Here is a 26,541-nt window from a genome sequence, read left to right on the forward strand (position 1 = left end):
TTTTTTCCTCTCTTTCTGCCCTTCACTCTGCCTGTTCTCCATCTCCCTCTGGTGCTCCCCTCCCCCTTTCTTTCTCCCTAGGCCTCCTGTCCCATGATCCTTTCCCTTCTCCAGCTCTGTATCACTTTTGCCAATCACCTTTCCAGCTCTTAGCTTCATCCCACCCCCTCCGGTCTTCTCCTATAATTTCGCATTCCACCCCCCCCAACTTTCAAATCTCTTACTATCTTTCTTTTCAGTCAGTCCTGACGAAGGGTCCCAGCCCGAAACGTTGACAGTGCTTCTCCCTATAGATGCTGCCTGGCCTGCTGCGTTCCACCAGCATTTTGTGTGTGTTGCAGAATGCAGTTAGGCTTGGGGTAATTATTCAGGTTGAAGCTGATTACAAATTGTTGATGGAAATAGTTCTGGACAGAACAAACATAGCGGAATACTAAAAGGTGTTAGCAAGCCTGTAAAAAGCAAACCAAGTCCTGGGTTAGTTATAGATGGATAGACTCGGTGAGCAGTGCTCTGCCTCATTTCAAACTCTGACTTGCAACATCCTTTTGTATGTTCTTCTTGTGACTATGTGGGTTTCCTCTGGTTGTTCTGGTTTCCTCTCATGTTGCAAAGACCTGAGGGATGGTAATTGGTCACTGTAGTGTCTCTAATATGGAGGTGGGTGCCGGAGCCTGCGGAGAGTTGGAGAGACCAAAATGAATTAGTGTAACTAAGTGTCTGATGTTCAGCATGGACCAGGTGGGCTAAAGGGTGTGTTCCTGTGTGGCATAACTCCATGAGAACTAAATCACGGGGAATTTTCACCAAACGTGCATTGAACTCTCGCTGCAAATCTTCAGGTGCTGGAAATCTAAGCAACACGCACAAAATGCTGTTCGATGGAAAAGAGTAAACAGTTGACATTTTGGGCAGAGACCCTTCATCAGGACTACGAGTGCCTCAGCCCGAAACCGTTTACTCTTTTCCATAGATGCTGTCTGGCCTGTTGAACTCTAGTTAGACCCAGAGAGTCATAAGGCATGAGATCCATGGAAATGCGGCTGAGTGCCTTCGGAATTGTTTTGCCCCCGGAAGTCAGAGTGCAGTAGCAGATGGAGCATATTCTGACTGGAGGTCTGTGACCAGTGGTGTTCCACAGGGATCTGTTCTGGAAACCCTGCTCCTTGTGATTTTTATAAATCTTGGATGAGGAAGTGAAAGGGTGGGCTAGTAAGTTTTCAGGTGACACGAAGGTTGGTGTGGTGGATAGCCTAGAAACTTGTCATAGGTTGCAATGGCATATACACAGGATCCAGAACTTGGCAGGTGGAGTTCAATAGGAAAGTTATTATTTATTTAGAAATTCAGCATGGTAATAAGTCATACACTTTGAAATATAGATGGCAGGATTCTTAACAGAGGGATCTTGCGGTCCAAGTCCCTACATCCTTCTAAGTAGCCACACATTGGTAGAATGGTTCAGAAAGTGTAAGATGTGCTGTCTTCAGCAGTTGGGGGATTGAGTTCAAGAGCTTTGAGGTAATGTTGCAGCTCTACAAACTCTTGTTAGTCCACACTTGGAGTATTTAGTTCTGGTTGCCTCATTATAGGAAGGACGTGGAATCTTCAGAGAGAGTGCAGAGGAGATTTACCAGAATACTATCTAGATCAGAGAGCATGCCTTATGAGGGATTTTCACTTTGGAGTGGAGGAGGATGAGGTGACTTTGATAGAGGTGTATTAGATTATGAAAGATATCGATAGAGCAGAAGCTAACATCTTTTTCCCAGGGCAGCAGTAGCCAATATCAGAGCATGTCCGTTTCAGGTGAGTGGAGGAAAGTTTAGGGGAGATGTCAGAGGTAGTGGTTTTTTATAAACACAGAGAAGTAGGTGTCTGGAATTCATTTGTTGGGGTTGGTGATAGAGGCTGCTACCATATGAACATTTAAGAGATAGCTACATGGATGTAATAAAAGTGGAGAGAAAGGGCTGGGTAAGAAACGGGTTAGATTGATCATGGAGTATGTTCAGCACAGCATTGTGGGCTGAAGGGCCTGTATTGTGCTGTAGGTTTTCTATGTTTCTATGTCTGTATTGGTTGGCACAGTATTGTGGGCCAAAGGAACCATAAAGCACTATACAGTTCCAAGTTCTACATTTAATGTTCTGCTTTCTAGATCAGACATAAGAGTTGTGATCACCATGTTAAGAAAATAATGTAGAAGCACTAGAGAGATTGCAAAGATTCATCCAAGATTGAAAATTGGGAAGCTTTTAAAATCCACCAGGAGTAAACTTCAAAAAGCAATAAGGAGAGAAAAGATGGAATTTGAAAGTAAGCTAACCAATAATATAAGAGAGGATACCAAAAGGTGATAAAGAATAAAAGAGAAGCCTGAGTGAATATCAGATCACTAGAAAATAATACTGGAGAGGTAGTAATGGGAGACAAGGAAATGTAGATGAACTTAATAAATTTTTTGTGTCAATCGTCACTGTGGAAGGCATCAGCAGCATACCAGAAATTTAAGAAAGTCAGGGATCAGAAATGAGTGTAGTTGCTATTACAAAGAAGGTGCTTGGGAAGCTGAAAGGTCTGTGGGGATGAATACTACTATTTTGAGGAGGCTAGTGGGAGCCTGCAAAGAGAGTTGGAGAGAGCTTTGTGAAAACATTGTCCATTCACACGGTGTTTTGAGCTGCTTTTGAAGAAGTGCATGGCTGCACTGGGCCAGATAAAGAGGGACCGTGTGGTTCACCCAGTCAAAACTAGTTGTGTTACAGCCTGGGGAAGTAGCGAGAGTGATGGGAAACTCCAAATTTCCCGGAATGCCTGATGCCGAGGCCCTCTTGGTGGATGCTCCGGAAGACCACGAAGAGGGGTCAGGCATTACCTGCTGGGGTACTGGTGAGGCCCGAACTGCAGAAGCCCTCGGTTGTACAGGTGAACAGAATGGCAGTGGGTGTCAGGAACACTTCGGAGCGGGAGGTCACCCTCAGGCGGGGGATGCCAATGGTGCACCTCTCCCCGGTGACAGTAATGTCTACCGTCCCTGTGAGACAAGCCGGGGAGGAACTCCGAAAAGAAAAAAGTTGACTGCTGAGTCATTCAGCTTTGGGGACTTCCCGGTACCTGCAAAGGTGGAAGACTTTCGGCAACATTGGTGGAAGCTGGGATCATCACTGAGTCTAGAAGCCCTTGCGTGTCTCTGCTAGTGGTGGCCAGCAAGAAGAATGGGAAGGTACAGATGTGTGTGAACTATTGAACTTTCAACGGGCGTACAGTCCTCAACCAGTAACCAGTCCTGAGAATCGAGGATGCATTGGCCTGCCTGGATGGTGTGATGTGGTTCAGTGTGCTGGACTTGAGGAGTGAGTATGACCGGATACCCATGAGTGAGGCTGATAAAGAGACTTATCTGAAGTATGTGTCTGATGTGAGAAAGGAGGCTGGGCTCTAAAGTAACTGGGACCGAAGCTGAGCTCAGCCAAGTGGCAGAGGGACCCGTGTTGCCGGAAGACACGAGTAATAGACCGGGGAAGGCCTCACCATGTAGACCAGAGGTATCCTAAGGAATGTCTGAAACTGAAGACATAGATGATGGGATGCGGAGGTCTCAAAGAATCAGGAGACCCCAGATAGGCTGGCCTATGTAGCACCGAGGGAACAAAGTGGTTGTGATTAACCCCCTAGTGAGATATGTCACTACCACTTACAAATGGACTGGAGGTTCTAACATCACGAAATTCCTTTGAGAATGGTGTTATTAATGACGGGATGACAAATTATACAAAGTCACGAGGACATGACTATTTTGGTGGGGTAGAGTGTAATGTCCTGGTTCATTTATTTACTGTTACGTTGTATGTATTTCATTTTGGCAGTTCTGTGAGAGCAGTCTGTTCCATTTCCATGCCTGTTTGGGTTACTGTTGAAGCCAAGAGAGAGGAGAAACGTCTGCCATCCAATTCGGATGGTCAATTAAGGGGAGGTTTCTCCAGTGAGGGACACTAAGGTTGGGCTTGGAGCTTTTGTTCGGTGGGAGATGAAGAGAGGAGACGCTGGGGAGAACCAGTCGTAGCATATGATCCGATGGGAGACCCGATGTTCGAGATGGATTGCGAACGAATTTCGGAAAGTGGTGCGTGCTTTCACGTTGACCGAGGGCTCAGCGTGTGAGTGACAGAGAAGTCCAAGATGAGCTCCAACTTGCACACATTTGACTGTTTAATTAGAATGGGCCTTTTTCTTTTTGTTATTCTTTACTAACCCTTTAGTTAAGATTCATAAATATAATTTCTTTAATCATATGCTGTGCACTGTCTGTTATTTCGTGGCACTAATTAGAGAAGCAAATTACACAGCATCCACACAAACAATAGAATCAATGAACGATTGCATCAAAAGGATGGATAAACAACCAATGTACAAAAGACAACAGACAGTGTAAATACAATAAGAAAAAACTAAATAGATAAACAATAAATATTGAGAACATAATATAAGAAAGTGAATCCATAGTTTGTGGGATCATTTCAGTGATGGGGCGAGTTAAGTTTCCATACTAGGATGTGATGCAACCTGTCAATATACTTTCCACCACACACCTACAGAAGTTTGTCAAAGTTTTAGATGACATGCTGAATCTTGGCAAACTTCCAAGAAAGTAATGGCATGCTATCTTTGTAATGGCACTTACACATTAAGCTCCTGGCAAAAATCTTCTTTCAGCCATGATTCAGCGATGCCTATAATTTTGTACATTCCAGTATGAAACTGTGCTACAAGTTTATCTACCTTATTCCATATGTTGCATGTATTCAAATATTACACCTTCAATCCCGTAATCACCCTTTTCGATTTTGTCCACCTTTTACATTGCAACTCACTCTGTTGACTGTAATTTTGCCCTATCAACAGCCTCTCTTCTCTTGTTATGTTGTTAGTGACAGTGTTTGCCTCTAAGATAGTGACATGTTCCCTTCTCCATTAAAATGGTCAGTGCTCGGAGTCCATCACTGTGTTTGTTGTTAACTGAGGCAGAGCTCTGTGGGAAATGAAGACAGCATCTGTTGGCTATAAAATATCTGCACAAAATGCACCTCCCCAAAATTATGCCCGTCAAGATTCTTTTTATTCATTTTTCAATTCTTTAAAAATATTGCAGACTTTATTTGTCCTTGCACAAATGTTTGCCTGGTTACTGCAACAAAACAAGCATACAATTTGAATCTCATTTGGAGTCTTGTCTCAGAGTCTGCCTTGCCTCATTTGTAAGGAAAGTGCCAATGAATTTCATCCAGAGTAAATCATTGGAATCTAGCTGAGGAAGGACTTAATCAGGAATAAAGCATTGGACAAACGGGGTGAGATGGACTCTCATTGAATTTATACATGTCAAATTCAGATCAGATCAGTAATCTGAAGTAAAACATCTTATTGCAGTTACAGAACTAAAGAACAGCCATTTTATCTTCATTTTTACTTCAGACTCCTCGACTGAATGAAGACAAAACTACAAAGTCAGTTAATCCCTTTCCTCTGTAACGTATGGTACCAGTTTTAATCAGTAATTGTAGATGGGCTGAATGTAGTGGGTTTAATTGGAGAATGAATACACTGCTTCAGTTTATTGGCCTACTGAGATAATGGGTCAAACATCTATGTTCGTGAGTAACAGGACTGGTAAGCTTCCTGTGATTCTGAATATTGGTGTTGGTTTATTATTGTTACATGTACAGAGATATAGTGAGAAGTTTGTCGCATACTGTTCATACAGATTAGATCATGACACAGTGGATTGAGGTAGGACAATGTAAAACAATAACAATGCAGGATAAAGTATAACAGCCACAGATAAAGTGCAGTGCAGCTAAACAAAGTGCAAGATCATAATGAAGTGGATTGTGGTTTCCCCAATGAACAGTCTATCTATTTGAATATACTTATGTGTTTTTATGAAAGTATCTTAGTCACAATTTTGAAAAGATGATAATATTAATTACCTTCTTTAAATTGATACCCGCACTCGGCTGAAGAGATTATTTGTCATATATGCCGGGAAAGCACTAGATCCTTTTTCGAGCGTCTTCTCTTTTACGTATCAAGGCTTCCAGTAATGGAAGTCTTGGAGGTTGCCCTCCCTGTGTTATACAATTATTCCCACTAAACATTTCACTCCTTCTCTGGTGTGTTCTGTTTGTAATTCTTATCTGCCTCATTCCTGCATTCAATGGTGGTTAACTCCTGGACTTTATTTGTCAGCGGGAACAAAGGAAAGGACCTCAACACCATCAAGTCACTCCGTGTTCTCCGTGTCCTAAGGCCACTGAAGACTATCAAACGTCTGCCCAAGTTAAAGGTACTGAATTTTGAATTATCGTGCTTTCGCAATGAAAGCATTTTGGGGAAATGCTGGTAAAATCAAGAAACTAAATGTTTCCTTTTGGCCACTATAGTTTGTACACAACTAGTTTTCATTCTACAAAGCTGGTTTTCTTACAAAGTCTAGCTATGTTTCTTCTTCATTAGGCATTGTATAGCATGAAATTGGTTTAGATGCTACATTCTGTTAATACCTGAACTACTCAATTCACATTCTGTGAAAATGTGTCCTACACAACAGGTTCAAATCTTTAAAAAGATTGTTTAACCTGCATTTCAAATATAATCGCGAAATAGTCTTCAAATGTCTGCTTTAAATTTTGTGCAGGCGATGCAGGACCACCTTAAGTAGGTCCTCCTCCTGTCATAATTGCTGCAAGATAAAGATTTGGCAAGTTCTTAGTTGAACAATTGAAGTTTAATTCAGGCATTTAATGTTATAATATGGTTGTTAATGCTGTCACAGTGATGTTCACTGACATGAAGATGTAAATATCCTTTTACCCATGGGTCAGAGATCACTGCCTGTTAAACTTGGGGCCCACGATCTCAAGAGGTATCAATTTTAAAGTTCAGTAATCCTTTAAGTTTGATTGGAACATGGCAATGCCTTTCCTGGTTTCATCTTGTTTCTGATGTTCTGTTAGTATCTGACTTAAGGTGTGTTTCCTTCAGGCTGTCTTTGACTGTGTGGTGAACTCGCTGAAGAATGTTCTGAACATACTCACCGTTTACATGCTGTTCATGTTCATCTTTGCTGTCATTGCTGTGCAGCTCTTCAAGGGCAAATTCTTCTACTGCACTGATGAGTCAAAAGATTTGGAAAAGGACTGCAGGTAAAATCTAACAAATGAACGTGACAAACTGGAATGCAGTGTGAAGCTGAGTTAATGTTTCACAACCCTCTTCCTCTTGTGGTAGAACAAAGTGCCAGACAGCAACATTAGTGCTGGTAATTCAGCTGACTTTATTGGACTGAGTGTCATGTAGCTTGCCCTGTCTATATTGACCATTCCATCCATCTATAGTAATCCTACTTGCCTGTATTAATTCTACATTACCAATGTCTTGTGCATTCAACTACCTGTCTAGATGCTTCTAAAATGTCATTTTTGTTTTTGCCTTGACCACCTCCTCCAGCAGCTCATTCCAAACACCAAGTGCTGTTTGTGTGGATATTCTATCCACACATCCTCCATAAACCTCCTCCCTCCCCCTCTACCAAAAACCCAAGGCCCTCTAGTCTCAGACACCCCTATCCTGAGGAAATAATCACTACCTACCCTGCCCATTTCTCTCGTAATGTTTTATCTCTATCAAGTCAGCTCTTGGGTGCCTGCATTCCTGGAGAAAGTCAAAGTCTACCCAGCCTGTCCTGACAACTCAAGCCCTGCTATCCCGACAATGTCCTTTTGAATCTTCTCTGAAGCTTCATCGTGTCACAACACAGCGCAACACCATTAGACACTGTGCATCAAGCAGTAGCAAATCAAGGCAGCTGGACTTTCTGTGTTGCCTAGAAGACGTTTCACCATTTATCCAAGAGGTGTCTTCAATTCTAATCCATGGTGGGGAGTTTTCCAGGTTATAAACTCTGTGAGTTGTTTAAAGATATAGCAATCACATGAGGGTCATTAGTCTAATCTTTGCATGGAAGGAGGTGTGAACTGTTGTGGTGACACCCAGGTAGAGATGTGAGGGCTGCATTGTTGGGAGCTGATAGGTGGTGTTGTACCCCACCCCCTCTATTCAGGGCTGGGTTTCCAGTTTGACAAAGGTGGTTTTTCTAACCCCTCCTTCAAGCCACCTGTCCTCCCCGTCCAAAATATGCACGTTGGTATCATCAAAGGAGTGCCCCTTATCCCTTAGACTCTTATGCTAATAACAGGGGAAGAGTTTCTAGGCAAATAACTTCCACTTTGATTTTGAAATAAGTAATTGTAAAGAATATTATGAACCTTTATATACCTTTCAACCACTTCTGGCTCTGAACAGCCCTCAACTGTCCCTGGCCTGGACAGCCCAATGAGCGTCTTAATAAGAACAATTTGATTGGCTGTTCCCTGCTACTCATGCAGTAAATTAGAATAAAACTGGTGTCCTCTCCGAAGATAAATGGCCAAGTTGATTGCAACTGCTCTCACCAGGCAGATAGGACCAAGTTAAATTCCAGTTATGGTGAAAATTGAGCAGCTTTCTCCACGAACCAGCTGTCTGCTCCATCAGGCATTTCCTGCCAGTACTCTTGCCCACCTTCCTCTTCAGTGGTTGCTTCAGTCATGTTCAATCCCAGGCCCAATGATTTGGCATCTTACTCCTTGCACCTATTGATGTGCGGCTTTAGCCACACCATTATCTGAACAGTGTAAGCTGTGCATTGACCAATATCTCAACCATTCCATGAAAAATTCTTTAGAATACCACACTTTTTTGGGGGGGAGGGGATATTGCCCCAATATCTGGATTCACATTTCATTATGACCAAGTGCAAAATTCAATAAAAAAAATCAAACATGTTTGATACCCTATGTAAGAGTTCCAGATTAATGGAGCCAATTTGTCCCAAGTAGGTATTTACCTCAGAGTTAGATTCCAAGCTAAGTGTCAATAAAAGCTGGGGCAGCCTGGTGTTGCATTCAAAACTATCTAATTCCAAACGTTCTCCGCCAGGTTTCTCTTGGGTCACAAAAAACTGGAAGGTGAAAGCAATTCCTGTTCTAATGTTATTTTGCAGGGGTCAGTACCTAGTTTATGACAATGATGAAATTGAGGCAGAACCCAGGGAATGGAAGAAATATGATTTCCACTACGATAACGTGCTCTGGGCCCTACTGACGTTATTCACAGTGTCAACCGGTGAAGGGTGGCCAACGTAAGTATTACATTCAGTTGTATTTGTGTGGTGATTATTGGGCATTATCCGGGCACCAGCACGTCACTGTTCAGTTGTGATTACCTCTGCACGTTAATGTGTCTTGAAAGTGTAACTGCCTATTGTGTAAATTAAAATGCCCAAGGCTATACATGTTTAACTGAGCTTCTGAAGAAGAGTAATTGATAAAGGAAGCTCCCCAATAATTTGGCAGCAGGATTAGATTTGTGCAATCTGATTTCTACTTTGTGGTCACCAGGCACTTTTTCACAGTACCTTAATGTTGACATCGTGAACATTTGGTCATCTCTGCTTTCATGTTGGCCTCAACACTTCCAAGGTATTTTTTGTTAGCAAGATGTTTCCAGGAAAAGTGAATGGGTGATATGTACTTTTTGTGGATGAATCACAAAATGTTAATAGGCAGTTTCAGTCAGTAGTTGAGAAGGCAAACAACCTTTTGACCTTTATGGCAAAGAGCTGGAGTTTCAAAATTGGGAGGTTTTGTTAAGATTAGGCATTGTGTCTAGCATATTGAACGCAGTTTAGGTCCTCATATCTAAGAAAGGAGTCAGATCATAATTCAGAATCAAATTTATTATCACTGGCATATGTTGTGAAATTCAGTGCTTTATAGCAGTAGTACAGTGCAATACATAATAAATAAGTATATATATATATGTATGTATATATATATATATATAAAATATATACACATATAAAAAAAGGTGCACAAAGACAGCAAAATAGTGAGGTAGTATTTGTGGGTTCACGGACCACCCCTGTTGGTAGTCATGAGAAGGGGGCATGTCCTGGATAGTGAGGGTCCTTTGTGTATGTGGTAACATTGACATAGAATGTAGGAACAAAAGATGGAGTAACATTAGAGGCAATCCCGCAGAGATTCATCAAGTTAGTTCTGGAAATGTGTGAATTATCTAAACAAGGAAAGTTAAATGGGTTAGGCCTGTAGTTTTTTTAATGAGTTTATTCGAATGACTTGTGTCATTATCGAAACTTGCATGATCTGATAAAGCATATCAAAAAATTTATACCAGTTGGAGAATTTCAGATGAGGAGACATAGTTAATGGTCATTTAATATCAAGGTATGTAAAAATGTATTTGTGCAGAGCAGGGGTTCCCAACCTTTTATTGGCCCATGGGCCAATACCATTAAGCAAGGTGTCTGTGGTCCCCAGGTGTAGAGGGTGATGAATCCCTGGTGTTTCTTACTCCAGAAAGATAATGGGGCTGGATATTTTGAAGTATTTAAAGAGGAGGTTTTCAAAGCTTGTTATACTGAGGCCCGTGGGGATCTGGGCTGGGGACAATCAGCCATGATCTATTGAGTAGTGAGAGAGGCTCAAGGGGCCCAGGGACATACTCCTGCTTCTGCTGTCTTGTGTCCTTGTGTTGTATCGTTGTCTTCTTAGCAAATAGAAAAAAAAGAGCCAATACATTCAGTCTTTATCTGAAAGGAGCTGACATTATCAGATAGAAAGCTTTATCAATTTTGAAGCTGTTCTTGTGTTTTCCCTTGGCTGAACTTCCTGGTGTTTTTCCCAGAACTGTTTGAAAGTCATGCAGTTGGTGAATGGTAAAAGTAACTGCAGAAAATAGTGAGCTCAGGGTGGGATGAGAAACCCCGGAGCATCGGATAAAGACCAAGACATACACTCAGTGGCCACTTTACCAGGAACATCTGCTCAGTAATGCAAATATCTAATCAACCAATCATGCAGCAGCAACGCGGGTGGATCTTCAACTCGGGTGCAATATCATATGGAAGGCCACCATTAGGGGCAAGTTCAGGAGTTGGAGAGATGGACAGAGTTCTTGTCTGCATTTCTGATGTAACAATGATCCTTAAATTCAGCACGTCATGCTGCAACTCTATCAGGGTTCTGGTGGCACTTATGTTGATGGAAATCCTGTAAAAAGAAGTTTCTGTAGATTCTCTGAAATTACTGCAGGAACTTAAGGGAAATTCAGTGGAAAATCTATATTCTTGTGTTTACTTATTTACTTAGAGCATTTTAGAGAAATCATTTAAGGCTATATATAAATCACACATAATGTACAAAAATATAATGTTAAAGCAAATTGATTCACTTGAAAACCAGGGATTTATTATAACATTCTCAGCTATGATATGAGAATTCAATATATATCCAAATTATTAAGACCATGAGAACATGTTTTTTTTTTGTTGTTGTGAATATTCAGAGTCCACAAAAAAACTCCATGCAGTTTTTTAGTTCAAGTTTTCTACTTGGCAAGTGAAGTTGAGTTACTGTAATTTCCTCACGCAGTTCTTATTCTCTGTTCCCCAGGGTTTTAAAGCACTCTGTGGATGCCACAGAAGAAGATCAGGGGCCCAGCCCCAGCTACCGGATGGAAATGTCCATATTTTATGTTGTGTACTTTGTGGTGTTCCCATTTTTCTTTGTGAATATTTTCGTTGCTCTGATTATCATCACGTTCCAGGAACAGGGTGATAAGGTGATGTCTGAATGCAGCCTGGAGAAAAATGAGGTAGGCGCCACCGATCTACCGGCTGTTGTCCGACTTGTCTGTGATTCAGCATTCTGAATTTCTCCAGGAGCTAGTTCCTATTCCATATGCAAACAACCATAGGAACTAGGGGCAGCACGGTAGAGTAGTGGTTAGCACAACAGTTTACAGTACAGGCAACCCGGGTTCAATTCCCACCGCTGCCTGTAAGGAATTTGTACATTCTCCTTGTGACCACATGGGTTTCCTCTGGGTGCTCCAGTTTCCTCCCACAGTCCAAAGACAGGTTGGTAGGTTAATTGGTCATTGTAAATTTCCCATGATTAGGATTCCTATTCCATGCTGCATCTGAATAAAGATAAATAAAAAATATTCCAAACCCCAAATTACCACAGGTGGCTTCCTTGCATTCATTTACGAATGATTACATCAACTGCATGAGAATAATTTTTGTTTGCTACCCACTTGGGATGGTGAAGGCAGGTAGTGAAGGGGGAGTACAGAGTTAATTATGTTTTGAATCATTCAAATTTAACAGCGAGAAGAACTTTTGCAAGTCATCCCATTTTACTGCTCTTGATCCATAATCTTGAAAGTGACACCACACCATATGTTCATCTAGATCCTGGGGTACAGCAAGTTTCCTGCCTCCATCCTCCTGAGGCAGTGAGTTGTAGATCTCCGCCTCTCTTTGGGAGTGAAGCTCTTTCCTTGACTCCCGTTGGATTCTTCAACTCGATGTCTTAAATCACTGTTGACTTCCCTGCTCAGGGAATTGATTTGTCCCGTCCCTCCTAATTTTAATTGCCTCGGTCTGTTCGCCCCTCCACCAAACAATAAAAGTGTAGAACAAAGAATGCACAGTTTAGGACCAGAAGGTGCAGCCTGAGATTAGAAGGGCATGCCTTTAGTGCAGAGATAAGGAGGAATTTCTTTAGCCAGAGTTTGGTGAATCTGTGGAATTTATTGCCACAGACAGCTGTGGAGGCCAAGTCATTGGGTATATTTAAAGTGGAGGTCCTTAATTAGTAAGAATGCGAAAGGTTATGGGGGAAAGGTGGGAGAAGTGGGTTGAGAATTGTAACAAATCAGGCATGATGGTACGACAGAGTAGGCTCAACATGCAAGTGGCCTAATTCTGCTCCTATGTCTTATGGACAGTGAAAGGACAGACTGTGACTGTGACAGAGAATTGAAATACGTAATGTAGGAAATGCACTGTGATTAATAAATCAGTATGAAATGGAGTGTTTCATACAGTTGCAGAGCTGTACCATACAGAGATGTGGCCTTCAGCCCACCTTGCCTAAACTGACCTGTTTACTCTTCTGCCTTAATCCAATTTACCTGAATAAGGTCCACATCCTTCTAAGCCTTGCCTATTGAGGTGCCTCTTTCTACATAAAGTAAACTTTCCCACAAATCCCCTTCAAAACCCTTCCTTTCATCTTAAACCAATGTCTGCTTGTTTTTGATACCCCATCGATGGGCAATGGATTATGATTACCTCCTCTATCTGTGCCTCTTAGAATTCTATACACTTCCAAAGAATCCCTCAGTCTCCTCTGCTCCAGGATAAAAAAGGCCCAGCCTCTCCAATCCCTCCCATAAATAAATTTCTCCAATCCAGGCAGCATCCTAATGAATCTCCTCTGCACCCTCCCAGCACAACCACATGCTGACACTACTGTATTTCTATGTTATATTGACTATCCTGTTGTACATAATATTTATTATAGATTACTATAAATGCACATTTGAATGGAGATGTAGCTTAAAGATTTTTACTCATGTATTTAAAGAATATTAGTAATAAAGTCAATTCAATTCAATCCTTCCCATAATGCAGTAGCCAGACCTGCACAAAATACTCCATGTATTAATACTCCTAACTAGTGTTTTGTAAAGTTGCAACCTTGTGTCCTATCTTTTATATTCTTTGCCATAACCCAAAAGGCGAGCATATCATACACCTTCTGTACTGCTCTGTTTATGAGCGTTGCCACTTTCAGAGGGTTATGCTTCTGGACCATTAAGTCTCTCTGTTTATCAGTATTCCTGAGTGGCCTGCCATTTACTGTAAATGTCCTGCCTCTATTTGATTTAGCGAAGTGGATCACGGCACACTTGCCGGGATTAAATTCCATACGCCACCATTTTGCCCAACTTTCCACCTGATTTATCTCCTGCTGCAGCCTCAGGTAATCTACCTCACTACCCAGTAGCGGAACTTCAGGAATGAATCTTAATAACAGGGACTAAATGGATGGAGGAGGTTAAAAGTAGATTTCATGAAAGAAATTAATCTTGCAAATTGCTAACAGCTGTCTGTGCATCTTAACTGTGTTGAGTGATTTGGCAAAGAACCAATATAAGTTGGCGTATGTGAAATGCATTGAAAAGGCACAGTTTCTGTACAAATCTCATGTTTTCTAACTATAAGAGATTCTGGAGATGCTGGAAATCTCGTGCAACACACAAAAAACGCTGGAGGAACTCAGCAAGTCAGGCACCATGCCTGGAGCAGAGTAAACAGTCAACGTTTTGGGCCTGGACCCTACATCAGGATAGGAGTTTTCTTATTTCACGGTCATTTAATATTGCACGCTTAAATAAAAGTAGAAAATGTTGAAAATAAGTCAGCCATCACCAGTGGCAAGATAAACAGGGTTAATAATCGGGAACTCTGACAACACAGATAGAGGAAAGGTCTTTGAGAGGAAGGAGACAGAGGCTGAGTGACACACTTGGCAGTGGCGCCTGCCGAGAGAGCCCTGAAGACTTGTAAATTGCAGTCGATTTCTCCGGATGAGGTGTCAATAAAGAGAAAAATGAAAGCAGTGGGAGAGGCAAGCAATTGTTGGATCCAGGGAGTCAAACCCCTGCAGATGTTGCAAATTTGAAATAAACTGGAGAATATTGAGAAGCACACAGAATGCTGGAGGAAATCAGCAGGTCAGGCGGGAGTTAGAGAGGGGAATAAACAGTCGATGCTTCAGGTAGAGACCTTTCATCAGGACTGGAAAGGAAGGAGGAAGAAATCAGAATAAGAAGGTGGGGGGGGGGGGGAATGAGTACAAGCTGGTAGGCCACTGGTGAGTCCAGGTAAGGGGGAAGGTTGGTGTTTGGGAGAGGAGGGAATGAAGTACAGAGTCGTGAGGAAATAGGTGGAAGAGATAAGGGGCTAAAGAGGAAGGAATTTAACAGGAGAGGACAGTGAATGAAGGAAGAAAGGAAAGGAGGAGGGGCATCAGAGGAAGGAGGTATGAGAGAGGAACCAGAATGGGAAATGGAAAAGTAGAGAAGGAGGGGGAAGAGAAATCACTGGAAGTTTAGAAATTGATGTTCATGCCATCAGGTTGGAGGCAACCCAGATAGAATATGTGATGTTGCTCTTCCAACCTTCATATGGCCTCATTGTGAGAATAGAGGACACCGTGAGCAGACATGTCAGAATGGGAATGGGAAGCTGTGAAATGAATGGCCCCTAGGAGATCATGCCTTCTTTGCAGACGGAGTGATCTCATCGATGCAGAGGAGCCTGTACTGAAAACACCAGACACAATATGTGAACCCAGAAGATGCGCAGGTGAAGTGCCGCCTTACCCGGGAGGAGTGTTTGGGGCCCTGAATGGTGGTGAGGGAGGAAACGTAGGGGTGGGTGTAGCACTTGTCACACTTGCGGCGATGTGTCAGGAGGGAGATCAGTGGGGAAGGGATGAGTGGATAAGGGAGTCACATGACAAAGGAGAATATTGGGAGTGTCCTTCAGGTCAGGCATCTGTGAGAGAAATAGAAACAGAGAGGGATTATAATGGTCTCCAAAGCCCTTCATAAGTCAAGGAACAACATTTCATCTTCAGTCAGGGATGTGGGAGCATCCACCTCATTTTTGCTTTTGGAAATTGCCCTATGAAGGTTTGCACAGGCTCCACCATCGAACGCTGTGCAATCTTCCTGTTTCTCCATCTTTTCATTCCGGCTAAATGTCCTCTGTCTGATTCAGACCTTTTGCTGTTTTGTTTCCAGAGAGCCTGCATTGATTTTGCTATAAGTGCCAAGCCTCTTACGCGATACATGCCACAGAACAAGCAGACGTTCCAGTACAAGATGTGGAGATTTGTGGTTTCCCCCCCTTTTGAATATTTTATAATGGCCATGATCGCACTCAACACCATCGTGCTGATGATGAAGGTGAGCTGTCTCAGCCAAGCGCTCCATGAACCCGGAGTTTGGCTGTCACAGAGAAGTAACTTCAAATTTCAATTATAAAGCTAAGCTCTTCTGCTTTAAGAACTGTTATTTCTATTTACATGACATTTTGCTTGTCATTATTCATCCTAAAAATCCACCTTCCTAGGATAGGGCTCAAGGCAAGAAACGTGGTTTGAGGTGGACTGGAGTTGCCAGCTGAGCGGGGTTCCATTCTTGAAGGTGTTGACTAAACCCCCTCCCACTCCACCACCCCATTTTTATTAGTTAGCTCTAGTTTGAGTTACCAATATTATCTGATCCTGAGGAATACTAGAGAAATTCTAACTTACAGCAATAGTTTATAACAATACAGGGCACTTAATAGATATTTCTCAGATTTCCACTGACTTCAATGAGGAGGAATGTGTAAAAGTTAGCTGATTCAACATAACCATTTTACTTCTATCAGCCAACACCTGAATTAGACCTTTTTTCCAAACCTGTGAACTAATCGTAAGTGAAGGTGTTCCAGACAACTGGAAATCACCTCTTTTTTTAAGGTATAAGTTAGTCATGTGTGATCATTGAACACTAGTTCATTAGTTCTGTCATTAACACACATTTACAGAGTGGAAAATTTAGAACTGTCCTGTTATAATAAGATACTGGACTGATTGTGAGGCAGTAAGCTGATCCAGGAGCTGTCTGAACGTGCGATAAAGAAGCAATTTATAATTGTCGTTTGGCCTTCAAATCAAGTGTAATAATATGCTATATTTCATAATGCCCCTGCTTAGGGGTTGAGAGTTTTATTTAATTTTAAGCTATTTTTAAGCCTTTATTCACTAGAATTCAGAAGAATCGGGGTGACCTCACTGAAACCTGTTGACTGGTGAAAGGTGTTGGTAGAGTGGACGTGGAGAGGATGTTTCCTGTGGTGAGAGAGTCTAAGACCAGAGGACACAGATAGAGTGGATGTGGAGAGGATGTTTCCTGTGGTGGGAGAGTCTAAGACCAGAGGACACAGATAGAGTGGATGTGGAGAGGATGTTTCCTGTGGTGGGAGAGTCTAAGACCAGAGGACACAGATAGAGTGGATGTGGAGAGGATGTTTCCTGTGGTGGGAGAGTCTAAGACCAGAGGACACAGATAGAGTGGATGTGGAGAGGATGTTTCCCGTGGTGGGAGAGTCTAAGACCAGAGGACACAGATAGAGTAGATGTGGAGAGGATGTTTCCTGTGGTGGGAGAGTCTAAGGCCAGAGGACACAGCCTCAGAATAGAGAGGCTTAGAGAATGGAGATGAGAAGGAATTTCTTTGGCCAGAGAGTGGTGAATCTGTAGAATTCTTTGCCACAGGCAGCTGTGGGAGGCCAAGTATTTATGTATATTTGAGGCAGACGTTGATAGATTCAGGACATGAAGGGATCCAGGGAGAAGGTAAGAGACGGGGACTGAGAGTAAAATTAGATTAGCTATAATGAAATGGCAGAGCAGACTCAATGGGCCAAATGACCTAATTCTGCTCCTATATTTTATGGTCTTATAATTTTGTCAATGGTACAACAAGTGTTGATAAATAACTCTATTCCACTGATGTATGTTTAAGTTCAAATCAAGAACGTATAATCTGGTGACATTTATCTGTATGTTTATTGAGAGGAATTATGCACTTTAGGGGCAGAAACATAAAGGTTGATACAGACTTGATAAAATTAAAATAATATATCAGCAATACAAATGTTCATGATGCTCCCAGTGGTACAATTAATTTAAAAAAAAACTAGATTTGGGATATCTGGTACAAAAATAACTTACAGCTAAAGTAATGAGTTACTGACTCTCTGATGAACAAAGCAATGACACTCATGCCAATAATTAAACAATCAGAAATAAATTAGAATATTGTTATGACACAATAATATTTCTAAAATTAACACTTAATTATGAGATTTTAAACATGTTCATCTATTTCTGGATACGCCACACCAGGATAAAATTGGGCACAAATGCATTTAGGGATCACAAATATAACTGGTTAATTTTTGATTGATAATGAGACAAATAGAGGCGTTAATCCTATCATGGCTGTTCTGGTTGAGGAAGAGCTCTCCAAACCAAACCCATCATCCACCAAGTGCTGTGTGTTCTTTGAAAAACATGCCTCTTCCAAAACATTTCCATGCTCTCTTTAAATGCGAGGTACTGTCCTTTCAGGGAACGAATTCCTTTTGCTACACTTCTCCAGATCTGAGACCATCCTTGTTAAATCCCCTTTGCACCCTCTCCAGTACAGCTTCTCAAGGTTGCTGTTACTTCTCATCAGCTGGCTGCCTTATCAAGTCAAGAATAATGACTTCCCAGTAGCCATTGTGATGTAGAACAGTGTACCAGATAGAGTGGTAATTTGCACAATCTATATAATTGAAATATGCCCAGCAGAGTTAATCACCATTGACCATCAGAGCTGAACTTCAGAAAATGAACTCATTTAGTTAGTTGTTTTATACCTTCTGCACAGTATGGGAAACTTAATACGAACTGGGTACTGGGAAAATCAGAGAATAGAATTTTGTGTGTTTTGGGGTGAATTAAGCACCAGTGACTTTTTCCTGTACTGATGTACTGATCACAGCGACCAGTTTGCTGTGCGAGACAGCTTGGTGAAGTCCACAGGAATGTGGTGTCCTTGATAAAAGAGGAGGTTCTGTTCTGGGCCAGTGAGCCATTTCATTCCTGGCATGCAACAATTTAACCTTGCTGATTCTGTCGCGGAAATTCTAGAAAGGATCAAGACTGATTCCTGTTCCTCTTAAACTTTTTGTTTAAATAGTTCCATAACGCTCCTGATCCATATGACAGAATGCTGCAGTACCTGAACATCTTATTCACATTTCTATTCTCCATGGAGTGTGTGTTGAAGCTCATTGCCTTTGGTATACTGGTACGTTACTTTGTGCTGTACAATTATAACCATTTAACAATAATGAAAAATGTGTTTTGAATTAGTGCTCGAGTCCGTAGTACAGGTGTTTCACGTCTCCGGTCAAGAACTCTAGTTTTACAAAGACCTGCCTCTGTCCAGAGCTCGATTTGGTTTGTGTCCTTACAGAGAAACTGGAGATTTGATTGTGTGCAGAGAGGTCCACCCATTGGCACGTGGTTACGGCATAAATGTAAAGGAAAAAACACCTGTGCTAAAGCCTCACTGTATTACATATCCTGCCTCCGGATTCTGCCAGGTTCACCTTTGCCCTAGGGGCAGTTTCAGTCACCAGTTAATCTTCGTGTCTTTGGGATGTGGGAGGAAATTACAGTGTGGCCACAAGAGGGATGTGCAGACCCCTAGGATTGAACCTGTGTCACTCTAGCTGTTAGACAGCAGCACTTGCTCTATTGCTCCCCTTTCCTCCGTGTGCTACTCAGCAAGCAATGGAAGATGCAGCATTTTAGAACTGAGACCGGGTTGTTAGGCTAGTGGGCAGAGGGAGACAGCAGACACAAGTCCCTCTGTGCCTGAGCCTGTGGAGTTAGTTGGGTAATCTAACCATTTGCGGCCAAGTGATGATTGGACATTTGGGGGTAGGGCTTGATTGATCATCCTTCCAGTGATAGGTGTGTGGGAGGGGGAGGTTGAAATGACCAGACGTTGGAGGGTCTGTGCTCCAAACATAGGCCGGGGAGATAGCAGGGTCCCAGCCAATGGATGATCACCCAGGGCAGGCGGAACTCCTCCGTCAAGGAGTCTTGGGGAATTGGCTCTTTGATTGATCAGGGCCTTACTGGGTTGCTGATTGTGCTGTTGGAACATTGAAGCCTCATGGTAATAGGCCTGGGAACATTGAATTGTCAATGGATTGTGTGATCCATGTACTCAGCCTGGAAGGTCCTTGGGTGTCCGATAATGTGGTAGCAGGCTGAAGATCAGAGCCACCGTATCATCGGGAGTTTAGAGGATGGGGGAATGAGGAACTGGGGCTTGTGTACCGTCCTTATCCGATCAAGAATAGGATTAATGGATATCTGACATTAGTTCCCATTGGTGATGGTGTTGAGTCCAAATGGCAGTGTGCACCAGCTGGGTGGTGTCCTGTGGAAAGCTGAAATATCTTGGCAGTGAACCAGTGATGACCACTACTGACACCACACAAATCACTCAGCACCTCTAACATTTACATCGTTTCATACTCATAGAGACACAACTCAAGCTAGGAATTGTCATCTCCAGAGTCTGCCAAAGGTGGATCAGGAAGTGAAGAAGGCATTTGGTATGCCTACCTTCATCGGCCGAAGCTCTGAGTTGGGATGTCGTGGTTAGACTGTGCTTAACAACCGAGAGGCTCACCAGGATCTTGCCTGGAATGGAGGACGGCAGTTACAGGGATAGATTGCATAGGCCACTGGACTACAGGAGGTTGAGGGTGACCTAATAGAGATTTATGCAATTGTGAAGGTCATAGACCTTGTCTCAGGGCAGCAGAGTCTACAACTAGAGAACACAAGTTCAAGGTGAGGGAGGAAAGATTTGAAGGAAATCTGACAAATTGTCCACACAGTGTGTTGATTACGTTTTATGTGCTGTCACTGGAGGTAATAGAGGCTGATACACTTAAAATATTTCAAAATGCTTCTGCCCAGGATAGGGAAGGTGTACAGGATACAGGCCAATGCAGGTAAATGTGTTTAGTACAGAGTGGATAGACATTGTGGTTGGAATGGACGAGGCCAGCTGCGAGATCCCATTCCTGTGCCGTAGGACTCCATGATTCTAGTTTGTGGAGAGAGCGACTCAACGTGAATACAAGCCTTTCAGCCCGACCATGGTGTGCATCCATTTAGTCGCAACTTCCTGTGTTCAGTCCATATCGCTCAAAACCCTGTCCCTCCACGTACCTATCTGGCTGCTCTTCAAATGATGCTATTGTAGCTGCCTTGACCACTTCTTCTGGCAGCTCTTTCCACATACCCACCACTTTCTGCACGACCAGGTTGCCTCTCGGGTCCCTTTTAAGTCTTTCCCCATTTCACCCTCAATAGTTTTGGCCTTCCCTCCCCTGGGGAAAGGACTGTTACTATCCCCCTTATCTATGCGTCACATAATGACCTGAAATCTCACCGCCAAATGCAGAGCTGAGCCAGCTGGATCTGAGCTGTGGGCGTTCTCATCTTTCCAGTGAACCTTTGAACTGTAGCTGCCGGTTCTGAGGGAACCTGTCACCAGAGTGTACCCCCCCCCCATACCTGTGGGTACTTAGGGTCAGCTAACAACATCACCGCCCGTAATGACCTGGAAGTGAATTTAAATCTGTTCCTGAGCAACAGTGGGGAGCATCTGCACACGCTGGGATGAATCTGCATGATGTGTACAATTGCTGACAATTTGATACTGATTTTTTTTCTCTCTTTTTGCATAGAATTACTTCCGTGATGCATGGAATGTGTTTGACTTTGTAACTGTACTGGGAAGTATAACTGATATTTTAGTCACTGAACTAGCGGTGAGTATTTCTACCTTGCTTCGAGCCATTTGCGGTGAGGCAGGCTGGGTCTTGTGCCGTTTCCATTTGGCTTTAGCTCTGTCCTAAGTGAGAAGAAGCAGCAGATTCACGCTGACATTGACACGAAGGCAATTGGTGCCACAGCGGCTGTCCTTTGTACAGGAAACTGGGAGAGGAGAGGTTCGCTGCACGCTTGTTCCGCTTGAACCTTTCAACCATTAAACACAATCCTGATAATAATTGGTCTGGTCATGGTGGAAAAATGTGAATTCACCTCTTGGTTCCCACGTTTTACCAGCTCCTCTCCCTTGCACCCGTCTCCATCCCCCTCCCCTTCCCGTTACCAGTTTCTTCAGCTAGGAACACATTGGCAGCCTCCCTGTTTCCTCAAGCAGCTGAAGGCAAATGACTGGGAAAGTTTATAGTCAGTGGAAGTGATGCACGATTCTCCCTCTGAGTACTGGGCTTCCCATTGATTTGTTTCCCGTCATTAGGATGTCAGATCAGTCTCAAGATAGTGATTTAGATGCATATCATATTTTTTACTGAGTTAAGTATTGTATGTAATTAGTTTTGCTACAACAAGTGTATGGGACATTGGAAAAAAAAGTTGAATTTCCCCATGGGGATGAATAAAGTATCTATCTATCTATCTATCTAATTTGGCTTTTAAGTGGACCTGTCCTTCTGAACAAAATGAGGGGATTGAATCAAGCACTCCTTCTCGAGGGCCGGACTGCGGTGGGTGAAATAAGCTTGGTGTTTCAGATGAACACAAATAACACATCAGATCTCAATGATTTGAATGCTATCGAGGTCCTGAGCCAGAGTAAGGCACAGCTCACCACAGTGGAGAAGGGAACATGCTAAGCTGTGAGCAGGACGCTGGGGATTATTAGTGCTGGTGTTAATGTCTGGGCACTTTGCATCCTTCAGTTACATCCAGATCGCTGAGATTGCAGAAGAAGTTGATAGAACGTTTGCCCGTTGATATTTTCAGTAATCAATTCCAGCCTCATGGGTTGATTTGTCTTGTTTTAGTGGAGAGGTTGTTTTCATATTGCTTGCCTGGGCTAACTTTTATCTCGGTGGACACGTGCCATTGTTGCGCAGTCTCTGAATTTTGGTGATTTTTGTATCAGTGCTCCACAATGATGATTTGGTTAAGATTACAATGGTCTTTGAAAGAGAAAGTCATTGGTGCAATATACCCAATAAGCAGGACTTGCATCTGCCAGTCTTGTAGTTGGTGGGAGAACTGACACTTCTCAGCCGGAGGCAGTTGATAATGAGTGTGGACTCACCAGGGACTGGTAACAGCCACCGAGTTTTATCAGCATGTTTCCACAAAACAGGTCAATATTTGTCAGCATCATTTCCTTTGGCCCTGACTGACAACTGGGTGCTGTCCAGAAACGCCAGCCAAGTCTTTGACTCGAGTTTCCATGTCTCTGAAGAAGAGGCCTCGGTATAGAGTCGCAGTGATGCCAATCTTAGCTGTACTGAAGTCCTGAACTGCTGCAACCGGAGATTAAACAGCAGGTGTCCTCCAGCTGGTTGAGTAGCCTCTCTGTACTCAGAGTACTTGAAACAGTACAGCTGTGTTAATTCGCCCTGCGTTGTTGGTAATAGTAATCACCCTGTCTGATTACAAACCTCAGGATACACCCCAGCCCTATTTATGATCTGAACAAGCCTGCTCATTAAACAAATGAAATATTTTGCTCACAGTGACCACTCATCCATCAACCAGGCTTGATAGATGTTGTAATGTTTGGGGCAGGACATGGCTGTGCAGTGAGCTCCAGAAGATTGCTGTAACGACATTAGGAATTTTCTCTGCGGACCGGCCACCTGGAGGTTACACTTTGCCCTAGGGGCCCTAAAGAGTGATTAATGATGCAAGTCCGTCTCAGGGTGGTGAGATGCCGGAGACCCAGTCTTTCCATAGTGCAAAACAGGTATTACTCAGTAACCAGTCAAGGACTGGCATAGATGCCTGTTCGTCCATTGGGAAGTTACGCATATATATATAAGCATATAACAATCACAGCACGGAAACAGGCCATTCCGGCCCTCCTAGTCCGTGCCGAACTCTTAATCTCACCTAGTCCCACCTACCTGCACTCAGCCCATAACCCTCCACTCCTTTCCTGTCCATATACCTATCCAATTTTACCTTAAATGACACAACTGAAGTGGCCTCTACTACTTCTACAGGAAGCTCATTCCACACAGCTATCACTCTCTGAGTAAAGAAATACCCCCTCGTGTTTCCCTTAAACTTTTGCCCCCTAACTCTCAAATCATGTCCTCTCGTTTGAATCTCCCCTACTCTCAATGGAAACATCCTATTCACGTCAACTCTATCTATCCCTCTCAACATTTTAAATACCTCGATCAAATCCCCCCTCAACCTTCTACGCTCCAATGAATAGAGACCTAACTTGTTCAACCTTTCTCTGTAACTTAAGTGCTGAAACCCAGGTAACATCCTAGTAAATCGTCTCTGCACTCTCTCTAATTTATTGATATCTTTCCTATAATTCGGTGACCAGAACTGTACACAATATTCCAAATTTGGCCTTACCAATGCCTTGTACAATTTTAACATTACATCCCAACTTCTGTACTCAATGCTCTGATTTATAAAGGTCAGCATTCCAAAAGCCTTCTTCACCACCCTATCTACATGAGACTCCACCTTCAGGGAACTATGCACTGTTATTCCTAGATCTCTCTGTTCCACTGCATTCCTCAATGCCCTACCATTTACCCTGTATGTTCTATTTGGATTATTCCTGCCAAAATGTAGAACCTCACACTTCTCAGCATTAAACTCCATCTGCCAACGTTCAGCCCATTCTTCTAACCGGCATAAATCTCCCTGCAAGCTTTGAAAACCCACCTCATTATCCACAACACCTCCTACCTTAGTATCATCAGCATACTTACTAATCCAATTTACCACCCCATCATCCAGATAATTTATGTATATTACAAACAACATTGGGCCCAAAACAGATCCCTGAGGCACCCCGCTAGTCACCGGCCTCCATCCCGATAAACAATTATCCACCACTACTCTCTGGCATCTCCCATCTAGCCACTGTTGAATCCATTTTATTACTCCAGCATTAATACCTAACGACTGAACCTTCTTAACTAACCTTCCATGTGGAACTTTGTCAAAGGCCTTGCTGAAGTCCATATAGACTACATCCACTGCCTTACCCTCGTCAACATTCCTCGTAACTACTTCAAAAAATTCAATAAGGTTTGTCAAACATGACCTTCCACGCACAAATCCATGCTGGCTACTCCTAATCAGATCCTGTCTATCCAGATAATTATAAATACTATCTCTAAGAATACTTTCCATTAATTTACCCACCACTGATGTCAAACTGACAGGTCTATAATTGCCAGGCTTACTTCTAGAACCCTTTTTAAACAATGGAACCACATGAGCAATACGCCAATCCTCCGGCACAATCCCCGTTTCTAATGACATTTGAAAGATCTCCGTCAGAGCTCCTGCTATCTCTACACAAACTTCCCTCAAGGTCCTGGGGAATATCCGGTCAGGACCCGGAGATTTATCCACTTTTAAATTTCTTAAAAGCGCCAGTACTTCCACCTCTTTAATTGTCATAGGTTCCATAACTTCCTTACTTGTTTCCCACACCTTACACCATTCAATATCCTTCTCCTTAGTGAATACCGAAGAGAAGAAATCGTTCAAAATCTCTCCCATCTCCCTCGGCTCCACACATAGCTGACCACCCTGATTCTCTAAGGGACCAATTTTATCCCTCACTATTCTCTTGCTTTTAATATAACTGTAGAAGCCTTTCGGATTTACTTCCACCTTATTTGCCAAACCAAACTCGTAACTTCTTTTAGCTTTTCTAATCTCTTTCTTAAGTTTCCTTTTACATTCTTTATATTCCTCGAGCAATTCCTTTACTCCATGCTGCCTATATCTATTGTAGACATCCCTCTTTTTTCGAACCAAGTTTCTAATATCCCTTGAAAACCATGGCGCTTTCAAACTTTTAACCTTTCCTTTCAACCGAACAGGAACATAAAGATTCTGTACCCTCATAATTTCACCCTTAAATGACCTCCATTTCTCTATTACATCCTTCCCATAAAACAAATTGTCCCAATCCACTCCTTCTAGATCCTTTCGCATCTCCTCAAAGTTAGCCTTTCTCCAATCAAAAATCTCAACTCTAGGTCCATGCATAGCATGGGAAGAATAGGAAAACTGAAGAGAGTAATACACAAGGGAGCACCAAGAAGTAAAAGGAAATAGGAAGTGGTGGGACAGTGATGCAGCCACTGCCACTCAGCTCCAGGGACCCAGGTTCAGTCCTGGAGTCTTGTCGACATGGAGTTTGCATATTCTCCACAAGACTGCGAGTTTCCCCTCGGTGTTCCGGTTTCCACCCATATCCTAAAGACGTGTGACCTACCTACTGCCCATTGCATCACTCGTGTTTAGGGCAGCAATGAAGGTCCTCCATCTCTGGTGGTGCCCAGGGCTTCCTTCATCGTGTCAGTAGCTCGGTTTTTACTGCTATCAGTCACGCGAGTCCCAGGTGGAGACTCAAGAATACCTTGCACTCAGATGTAGAAGGTTTCCTCTTTGCTGTTTCTGTAACAATGTTGTTTTACCAGTCAAGGTTGTTGGCTCTGAGCTGAACCCCCAAACCTGGAGGACTGGTGGGCCACTCTTGGTCTGGCCTCTACCCTTTGACCTGTTTGGCATGGGTGATCCTACCAAGAAAGAGCCAAAGCATAAAGCCCTGACTCCAGCCAACATGGCTCTCTGGGTCATCGAGGCACGCAGGCCTCCAAACTCTAAAACAAGGTTGTGGTTCTCTAGGAGGAAAGACATGCAGGTTGGTGGGTTAATTGGCAATTTGTGTGTAAGTGAGTGGAGAATCAGCAGGGAGTTAATGGGAAAAATAGATTCCAGGATAGAATTAGAGGAGGAGTGAGATTCCTCTGTAAGACAGCACAGTCTCAGTGAGTCAAAATTGTCTTCCATGTTGAAAGGAAACACGGAAAAGCCAAATATTGTG

At 42.9% G+C, this 26,541-nt stretch overlaps 1 protein-coding gene across 1 annotated transcript in view; it reads left to right on the top strand.

Annotated features, from left to right (window-relative positions):
• Positions 1 to 26,541, top strand: part of cacna1ba (calcium channel, voltage-dependent, N type, alpha 1B subunit, a) — an 846,233-nt gene that overhangs the window by 703,457 nt on the left and 116,235 nt on the right. Inside the window, exons 25-31 of the mRNA XM_073052070.1 lie at positions 6,250 to 6,346; positions 7,045 to 7,205; positions 9,104 to 9,241; positions 11,577 to 11,778; positions 15,787 to 15,951; positions 18,784 to 18,894; positions 21,365 to 21,448. Of these exons, the coding sequence (XP_072908171.1) occupies positions 6,250 to 6,346; positions 7,045 to 7,205; positions 9,104 to 9,241; positions 11,577 to 11,778; positions 15,787 to 15,951; positions 18,784 to 18,894; positions 21,365 to 21,448 (958 nt within the window). The remainder of the gene's footprint in view (positions 1 to 6,249; positions 6,347 to 7,044; positions 7,206 to 9,103; positions 9,242 to 11,576; positions 11,779 to 15,786; positions 15,952 to 18,783; positions 18,895 to 21,364; positions 21,449 to 26,541) is intronic.

This window comes from Hemitrygon akajei, chromosome 7, assembly GCF_048418815.1.
Source record: "Hemitrygon akajei chromosome 7, sHemAka1.3, whole genome shotgun sequence".
NCBI lineage: Eukaryota > Metazoa > Chordata > Chondrichthyes > Myliobatiformes > Dasyatidae > Hemitrygon > Hemitrygon akajei.